Raw genomic sequence first — 9,676 nt, forward strand, 5'->3', positions numbered from 1 at the left:
TAAAGAAAGGGAAAATAGGAATAAGGTCGGCTTTGGTTTATCACGCATATAATCATGAATTGAATGTTCAGTATACAAAGAAAACCAAAAATAACCTGTAGCCGATTGCAACAATGAATAGGCGACAAGGCAACAACGATGTTCGACGAGGGATTGCTGGTCGACGATCGGAAGGATTATGTGCGTGATTGTTGATCGACGAAGATGCAAGGGAAGCCGATTGATGAAGCAGGACGTGAATCTGCGATTTCTTTCTTTTCACGTGGGTATGAATTTTGGAATTTAGGAACAAGGGCAAAATTGTCTACTTCAAATGTTTTTTTTAGCTTTAGTGATTTTAAAATTGTAAAAAAAAGTATAAATCAATAAAAAAAATCAAAAAAATAGATTTGGGTATTTATGATATTAAAAAACTTTAACAAGAGCAAATACGATATTTAGAATTTGGGAAAAGGGAATATACATTACAGCCCTACCTAAGCTTAGGTACTAAACCTCTTGAAAATACATTGTTTTACTATATAAAGATTACGGTTAATAGATTCACGATTAATACTTCAAGATGTAAATTCAAGATCGACACAATAGGCTTTAGGGTTTAGAGTTTAGGGTTTAGGGTTTAGGGTTTAGGTTTATGTTTAGGGTTTAGGGTTTTAGGGTTTAGGGTTAAGGTTTAGGGTTTAGGGTTAGGGTTTAGGGTTTAGGGTTTAGGGTTTACGGTTTAGGGTTTAGTGTTTAGATTTAGGGTTTAGGGTTTAGCTTTAGTGTTTAAGGTTTAAATTTAGGGTTTAGGTTGAGGTTTAGGGTTTAGTAATGTTCACTTGGATGAAATAATAAGCGATAATTGAGGAAAGAAAACGGAGATGATAAAACGATAATGAAAGAAAGAAATGTTATGGAGAATGATATATTTACCAAGTGATACCAAACCAAGTATATTTAGCATGTTAAAACGACATATTTTAGAGGTTTAGTACCTAAGCTTAGGTGGGGCTGTAATGTATATTCTCTATCCCCTTAGAATTTAGGTCGAGCAAATACGATATTTATCTGTTTAGGAATGGCGTATACGAAATTCTCTTTTTTATAAAATATACGAACAATTTATGTTATTTATTTTATATAAGTAAATTGAAACTAAACGTGAAAATTAAACGGTACTACAAAACTGGCGAAGACGTGTTTTTGGATCCTTTTTTGTTTAGCAAGAGTAAAGTGGAATCATAGAACATGTTTGGTTGACAATTTCATGTGTTGGCTATAATTGCAATTTCGAATTTTTGCTACTTTTTTCCCAAAATAATTGATAGCACATGATTAATGTAATAGAACTTTAATAATTTGTCAGAAGAAAAAAGTTAACACTAGTAAAATGATCCGAATAGAGTTTATAATTTACTAAATACACAAAATTAGAACTATTATATATAGACTTCAAGTCGACGGGAATGCACCATTTTATACTCTGTTCAACTATTTTAATTTAATGGGGAAACATGAACATACGGGAGAAGAGTTTTAAAGTATATTTTGCAAGTATATAATAATAATTAAAAAAAACCCTATGTAAAGTCAATTATATTTTATGCAACTGTATTAGTTGAAAATAATATGAATAAATAAATTTAGATTGAAGGTTGGATCTCTTTGAAAACAAGCAAGCAATCAACATCATCATGTAGTGGGTTTGGTTTCCAATCATCACCAAACACCATACACTAAATTCTCTATGACACATGATACATATAGTGATATAGAAGAAGCAACAAACACTAGCATTCAATAACTTCATAAAAATTCTTATAAATTGGACACTATACTTTTCATAGAATACCAAAATGATAGTACTATATGATGGAAGAAATAATTGTTAAAACAAGTTTTCTTCGCATAGAAACTATATTGTATATCTTGTATAGCTAATCTAGACACTACAATTCTATCGTGTTTTTTTGACCATTACAAATTTATGATGAAAACATTTGAAAAATCTATTTAAAAAAAGAAAAGTGTATCAAGTCTCAACAATTATTTCTATAATTTCTAATAATGTTTTCAAACTTAGATGCTTTTTATTGAATCTTATAACAAAAATGATAAATATATGCAAAGTTATATACTAAGACTATCCCATTGATGAGCATATCATCATAACTCACCTAAAAAAATTAAAAAAATAAACTAAAAAGAAAAAAAATGGTATGAGCACAACCTAGCTCATCATAATTCACCATCTTTCTCTCTCCTATTTTCTATTTTATATTTCATTTATTTTATTAAAAAATTAGGCGTGGTATTATTTTTAAAAATAAATAAAATATATTAAAATACATAAAATAAAATTATCTACAAAATGAGCCTCTAATGTTGATATATTTTTTGATAATTTTTTAAAAATAAAATAAAAGATTGGGTTGGGTTGCTATTGTGGGTAAAAATTTATGGATATTTAGGTTGTGTATGTGGAAGATAGAGAAAATAGTTTTTTAATAAATATTTAGGTTGGGTTGTGTTGCTAATCTAATATACTATTATATAACCAAATTTGTAATAAAAATATTTTGTTTTCGGAAAAGAAAAAAATATATATACTAAAGGAGTAAATAGTGAAGGAGGAATAGCCAGGGACCATTTGATAATTTACAAATAAGTACCCAATTAAAATTTCAAATGATAGCCAGATTATACACACCAACCTATTTTTATTCTTTGTCCTGATCCTACTCCTACCCTGTCCTGAGAGGGAAAGTTTGAGTTTTAGATCAAAACGATTAATTTTGTTGAGTTGAGTTGAGTTGAGTTGTCCTCGGTTGTAATGGAAGCAGCAATGGGATTGATGAGAAGGATGCCTCCAAAACACACAGAGACGGCTCTCACCGCCCTCCTCAGCCTCTTGCCCGGCCACTCCTCCGATCTACTCTCTCAAGTTGATCAGCCTCTTAAGGTTTGGTTTGTTCACAAATTCATTTAAACCCTAACTTTCTGTGTTCATTCCATTGATGATCTGTCCCGATCTCCGGTGGATTTGCATGCGTAAATCTGCTATTCTGTGTTTTTTCATTCTTTTAAGTTATGGTGCTCTATTGTGATTTGTGAGTAGGGTTAGAAATCTGGCCAGATTCAGTGGAGTTTCGGCCCGTTAAATGAATCTAGCATTTTGGGTGGGTTAGATTAGAGTTGGTGGCGTTGACTTTAAAATAGAGAGGATAAAGAACAGTGCAATTACAGAGACTAAATAGAACACTTGCTGCCGATGTGCACCCAATCTCATTTTTAACATAATAATTAAACTAATATAAGAATGTTCATCTTTACTTCCATGGATGATGGATGTCTGTAGTCAATCAATCTCAATCGGTCTTGTTACTATGCAAAACAGGTCCTACGTGATGGGGAAAATGAGAAAGAGTTCATCTTATGCGAGTACAACAGAGATGCTGATTCTTACAGGTATTATCCTATTCCTATTCCTATTCCTATTCCTCATCATATTTTGTTTGCTACCTCCTTTTTAGTTTTGATTCTCACATCTTATTAAATATGCAGGTCACCTTGGTCAAACAAATACCATCCTTCATTGGAAGACGGGATGCTTCCATCTTCTGAATTAAGGAAACTTGAAATCGAAGCAAATGACATTTTTACAATATATCGTGACCAGTGAGGTCCTTTACTCTACTCAGTACTCACCTTACCGCCTTTTTAGAAATCTAATCCCTTAAATCATTGTTTATTCCTTTTACCCAACTTTAAATATTTGTGTCTTAATCTATTGTCAGGTATTACGAAGGTGGTATTTCATCAGTCTATTTGTGGGAAGAAGATGACAAACAAGGCTTTGTCGCATGCTTTTTAATTAAAAAAGGTTCCAAATTTTGTTCAAATTAATTACTCCATCTTTCATCTTTCATCTCACATGAACTATTAAGCAAAATTTGTTACTACCTACTCAGATGGATCAAAAGATGCACATGGTAAAAGAGGGTATCTGAATGAAGGTGGTTGGGAAGCTATACATGTTATCCAGGTGGGCCCAGAACAGGAAGGAAACGCAAACTACTGTTTAACAAGTACCATAATGCTCTCACTCACTACAAATAGTGACGAATCTGGAACATTTAATTTGTCAGGATCAATAAGGAGACAGGTAATATATATCATGCAACTAAATGTATGCATATTGTTATTATAGATTAAAAAATAAAGTAAATTGCCTATATTAAGTAAAATGAGTGAAGTATGTTCTTATTTCTTTTAATCTTTGTTGAATAGATGAAAGCAGACCTTCCTGTTGAAGATGGTCATCTATGCAATATGGGTAAGATGATAGAAGAGTTGGAAGGAAAGCTCAGGAATCAACTTGACCAGGTAAAATTCCAATTTTGCCCATCAATTAAACCCAACCATGGTTCATTATACTAATCATGATGCCAATTTCAGGTGTATTTTGGGAAAACAAAGGAGATGGTATGCACTTTGCGCCCTTCTCCTGACCTACCATCCATGGCACTACCAGAGAATATAAAGCCATAAAAAGTTATAAGATTCTGTTTGAGATGTTTAAATTGTTACTTACTACTGGTTGTTCTTCATTTACACATTTGTTTGGATTTTTTTTTTCATCATTGCAAGTAGTAGTAAAAGATTGTACAATCTTCATTTATGTTTCAAGGTAATTTGCTAGATAGAGTGAATAAAGGCTACTAGAAGTAATCCATCAAATTTAAACCAAAACAGTTGGATTAAAATGCTAACCAAATCATATGATAATAGCTCAAGCTGTTGCCTCAACTCCATTGCTAACAGGTAGTGCAGTTGCAGTTTCCATCTTCTTCTCAATTGCTTCTTCTTCTTCTTCTTCCTTGTTGATTTCTTCTTCTGTGTCACTATCATCTTCATCAAACTCTCCACCACCTCCCATGTTAAGTTTCTGCATCACAAATGATATAATCATCAAAATGTTAAGACTCTTGAAAGATTTTGCTATGAATCAGTTGGTATAAATCTATAATAGAAGTTGTGTACTTACGGAGAAATCAATGTCACCAAAGTCCATATCACCTCCAACTGTATATATAATCAATACCACATTAGAATAAATGAAAAATAGATCAAAATAGAAAAAGATTGACTAACCCTTTTCCTCCTGTTCATCTTCATCTAGCCATTTGTCCCAATCACATTTCACAAACATTGGAGTTTTTCCCTCTTCCTTCAAAAGCCTGTTCCACCATTTGCTTTCTTCCTTCTTTATAAGGTAAACAATAGTTCGTGGTCCAACGCTTGCCTTGCTTTTCTGTAATTTTATTTGATTAATTATCATTTTGCTTTTGGTTTAAACAAATAAAACATGTAATTTGTAAAAGTAAAACAATTATTCACTTACATCCACGTCCACCTTGTCGTGAAGGTTGATGTTAATTTCATAAGGTAAATTCTCAGCTCCAGCAGTTGCAGAGAAGTAGAATTTACCCTCAGGCTCCAACTTAAGCTTCACATTTTTGGCATCAGGTAGATCAATGGTGATGAAGAGCACATCAGCCCTCTGGGCCCACTTCAAGGTAGGATGTCGGCTAATAAACACATAGAAACAGAACCAGATTATAAAGGCTAATAACTTACAAATCACCAAAACATTTCAATTTTTTTTTTGTGAACGAGCTTGCATTGATTACAACTATGAATACTGCAGATCCGATCAGAACAAAAGAACACAAGTTGTAATGGTATAAAACCCTAAAACTGGAGACATATATTATTACTTCTCCAAAATTATCAATAGAGCTACGAAAATCGTAATCGGAAGCAAACATGAGTGGCTTTGCGATTGGAAGAGAATAACACCTACGAAGTTAACAATAGAACTTTAAAATCACACCAGAACTGTAACCTGCTACTATATCTTTAATAACGAATTAAAAAATCCGTTACCATAAACAAGCATGCATGTATGATCATGATCATGACTGGTCGAATTCCTCCAGTCCGATAGTAACGAGTACTATCATGAAAAACCGTAACAATCACACAGCAATTTATCGACGGATCTACGTAGATTACTAAACAAAACGAAATTTGAAAAAAAAATCACCGAAAAATCGTCAATCCATAACAACCTGCTCAATACACACTAATGTGCGATCGCTTGATGAATCGAATCATCAAATTCAGAGTAATTCTACAGTTTCATTTCACTTAATGCGGAGAGAAGAAATCAATCCTAACGGAATTTATTCATCAAATCGAGTGCATCATAGCAGTTTATAGTAATTTAAAAAGGAAAACAGAAAGCGGACAGAATTCATACCTCATTTTGATTGATTTTCGCGGTTCCTAACTGTAAAGATAATCCTTTAAAAGCAATCGTTTATCTGCACTTGGCGATTGGATACGGAAACTGCAAATGATTCACTCGAGTATTTATAGCTAGGGTGCGGATAGAAGAAGGCCGTGGCATCTAGATGCTTCCGACTCTCTAACCGAAAACTTGATCACTTTTGCTACAAAAATATAGATATAAACTTTTTAGCAGCCGTAAAATATCTTTTTATTATATTATACAATGCTTATATTTATGCCTCATTCATTTATACTTTTCATTTATGTGTTTCATATCATATTTATTGACTTAATTTTTTAGATATATACCAATGATTTATTATTTCTAACAAATGTCATTACTATAGAAGACTCCCTCTGTAGTTGTAACTTGATATCAATATTAAATATTGATGAAATCTTCAATAGGCGTCGTTAGTGATGAATTTTAGACAACAATCGGTTAGTCTGTTATTTTAAAAAAAATTGATAACGTTTTAAAATTGAATCAAATTAGAATTGAGTCTAGATTAATTTTATTTTAGAGTGTTTTATACCAAATGTTCATCATCATGTACATTAATGGTAGTATAGGTTAGTTTGCTAATAAAGTGTAATATTGTAAAAAACATATAATATATTTTTATACCAAAGGTCTGGCTAAAGGATAAATACATTTTGACCGGATCTAAATCGTCTTCACCCGCAAATCATGTCCATTAAGTCATTAATCTTTATTGTTGTTTCGTCTCTCCCCCTTAAGCCAACAATTCCTACAAACCATTAAATTTGGGATTTATATTAGCTTCAGTTTTGTGGTTCTGAATATTTTGAATACCTTATAATTGAAACCTACTAGGACACTTGAAGAAAATCTTTTTTATATGTTGAGGTGTTAGTTGGGCCAACAAATCGTATTTGGGTTAGTCGATCAACGACTTGAAAATGATAAACACACCGCTACAGTCGAATCTTCCACTCGATCAACTCAAACTTTTCGAAATGCTCCAACGCAAGATGAAAGTCAAGTAGAAGGATTTATAGTTTGTAGGTTTTAATGTAATTTTTAATTTAAGCATAACGTTATTTTAAATTTTATGTTTTTAAAGTTTTTTTAATGTAATTTTTATTTTTACATTTAGCAGTGTACTTTTACTTTGGTTTAATGGAATTTTAATTTTCTTTTAAAAATCTTGTATTTTTATTAAAATTAAGTATTTAAAAAATAAAAAATAAAAATATTTAATGATATTGATATGGAGTGGTGAGTATTTCAGTATTTACTAAGTAAAATAATTATTAGTAAAAATGATGTGAAACTGAAGTGACATACTTTGTAAGTAAGTATGTTGTGGACTACTTCTTCCTTATAAGTTATAACCTTATTTTCCATAGGGAAATCTTCGAAAAACTCATAAAATTTTACCTTAATTTACGAAAAAATCTCAAACTAAAATTCGTTTACGAAAAAACATTAATTACCGGTAAAAATGGCGATTTAACCAAATTTTCTAGTTGACCGGTTTCATTACTTACCTGTTTCATTAAAGTCTTATTATTTTACCATAATTTACGAATAAGTCCCAAACTATAATTTAGTGATGATTTGACAATTTTCTCCATTTAACATACATTTTATCGGTTTTATTGTTGACTTGAACACCTAGTTATTAAATTAGCTGATAAGATGGATACGATGGGTTATATAATACTATATTTACTGTAAAATTTGATATCCATCCCATCGACTCATTTATGACTATGTATCTAGGTCAACAATGAAACCAATAAAATGTGTGTTTCTAGGAAAAAAAAATAACAGGAAATGAGTTGATCTCTGATGAGATAGATATATTGAGTTACATATGTTTAGATAGACAATTTGAAATTTCTTATAAACATAAAAATGACGAAGTTGTTGCTACTTTATTTAATTATTGCAGTCTTCGTTGGATTCATTTTATATTCCAAAAGAATATACAACGCATCAGGATATCAAATTTTATGGTAAATATAACATTATATAACCCAAAATATCCATATCATCACCTCATTTAATAACTAGGCATCTAGTTCAACAATAAAACCGGTCAAATGTATGTTACATGGAGAAAAATGTCAAATCATCACTAAATTTTAGTTTGGGAGTCATTTGTAAATTATGGTAAAATAACAAGACTTTAATGAAACCAGATAAGTAATGAAACCGGTAAACCAGGAAAAATAGGTCAAATCCCCATTTTTACTAGTAATGAATGTTTTTTTGTAAACAAATTTTAGTTTGAGACTTTTTCGTAAATTAGCGTAAAATTTTAGAATTTTTTTGAAGATTTCCCTTTTCCATATGTTTAAACTTTTGCTTCTTACCTATCCATAGTATGAAAGGATTATCATTATTAACATTCTTATAATTTATATAATCAATCTTACTTCACAACTTAGTATCTTCAATTTTTCCCATTTATCCAATTTTCTTAAACTAGTTCAATTCTTAACAGTCTATGAGGCATTCTAATTTCCAATGACACAATCCATAAGTTTATCTCATCACTCCCTTATTGCCCATTCATACTTGAATTATTTATTTTCATTTCCGACCAATAAGATAAACATTTTCCTATTTATACCAAAGGTGTTTCCTTGCTTTTGTAGCACCTGGTTCCTAGTACGTAAATTTCATTTGAGTATTTTCATTTTAGCCTTGGACTCGGCGAGTTGTAGGTCCGACTCGCCGAGTAGGGACGGGACCCGGGACACGTTTTAAGTTGGCGACTCGGCGATTCCGTATCCTGGACTCGGCGAGTCACCGCTGTTTGATGAAACCCTAAGTTTCAGGGGTTTGCACCCTATTTAATCCCTCATTCCGCCCCAAACTCGCCCCTATTCACCCTCAGAGCCCCCAACATCGTCCTTGCCCTTTTTCCTTGAGAGATTGAAGTATTTGGGTGTGTTTTTGAAGTTGTTGAGGAGCAAGAAGAGAAGATCAAGAAGAGGAGAAGGAGGCCAAGCATCTCTGTGTCATCCCAACGTTTTCCCTGAGGTATAGCTCATTTCCCCTCTGTTTTTGAGCTTGTAGTCCCAAATAGCTTCATGAAGGTCCTTCTTGAGCCATTTCCCAAGCTTGTTTGTGCATTGTGGGTCGTATTAAGTTGTTAGCCTTTAGATCTAGGCACTATTCAGTCCCTGGAGCTTGGATCTACTGTCTTTATGGAGTCATGTTGCACACAAGTCCTAGATCTACCCCTTTTGGTGCACTTTGAGCCTTAAAACCTTCATTGGTGATGATCTACACGTAAAGTTGGAAACTTTACGTGTAAACCAGGCCCTAGGAGCCCAGATCTATGAATGGCATGGACTG

General features: G+C 32.3%; 2 protein-coding genes across 2 annotated transcripts; one reads left to right on the plus strand and one right to left on the minus strand.

Annotated features, from left to right (window-relative positions):
* The first annotated feature begins 2,677 nt into the window (after positions 1-2,677).
* Positions 2,678-4,659, plus strand: CPB (Subunits of heterodimeric actin filament capping protein Capz superfamily). The gene is made up of 7 exons (XM_079020858.1): positions 2,678-2,944; positions 3,380-3,450; positions 3,547-3,660; positions 3,780-3,865; positions 3,954-4,147; positions 4,273-4,368; positions 4,441-4,659. Exons 1-7 carry the CDS (start codon positions 2,816-2,818, stop codon positions 4,531-4,533), a joined length of 783 nt encoding a protein of 260 aa, XP_078876984.1. The 5' UTR covers positions 2,678-2,815; the 3' UTR covers positions 4,534-4,659.
* A 98-nt stretch (positions 4,660-4,757) lies between these two features.
* On the minus strand, positions 4,758-6,499 carry LOC145074493 (co-chaperone protein p23-1-like). The gene is made up of 5 exons (XM_079020859.1): positions 6,308-6,499; positions 5,387-5,573; positions 5,137-5,296; positions 5,030-5,067; positions 4,758-4,930 (listed from the first exon to the last, which is right to left on the minus strand). Exons 1-5 carry the CDS (start codon positions 6,310-6,312, stop codon positions 4,775-4,777), a joined length of 546 nt encoding a protein of 181 aa, XP_078876985.1. The 5' UTR covers positions 6,313-6,499; the 3' UTR covers positions 4,758-4,774.
* Between the last annotated feature and the right edge of the window lie 3,177 nt (positions 6,500-9,676).

Source organism: Lactuca serriola, chromosome 9, assembly GCF_051521515.1.
Source record: "Lactuca serriola cultivar US96UC23 chromosome 9, Lser_US96UC23_V15, whole genome shotgun sequence".
NCBI classification, from domain to species: Eukaryota; Viridiplantae; Streptophyta; class Magnoliopsida; order Asterales; family Asteraceae; genus Lactuca; species Lactuca serriola.

Coding starts and splice junctions, on each gene's coding strand:
- CPB (XM_079020858.1), top strand. CDS start 2,816: ATGGAAGCAGCAATGGGATTGATGAGAAGGATGCCTCCAAAACACACA. Junction 3,451..3,546: donor AGAGATGCTGATTCTTACAG/GTATTATCCTAT, acceptor TTAAATATGCAG/GTCACCTTGGTCAAACAAAT. Junction 4,369..4,440: donor TCAGGAATCAACTTGACCAG/GTAAAATTCCAA, acceptor TGCCAATTTCAG/GTGTATTTTGGGAAAACAAA.
- LOC145074493 (XM_079020859.1), bottom strand. Junction 5,068..5,136: donor AGATGAACAGGAGGAAAAGG/GTTAGTCAATCT, acceptor TTATATATACAG/TTGGAGGTGATATGGACTTT. Junction 4,931..5,029: donor TTGGTGACATTGATTTCTCC/GTAAGTACACAA, acceptor TTTGTGATGCAG/AAACTTAACATGGGAGGTGG.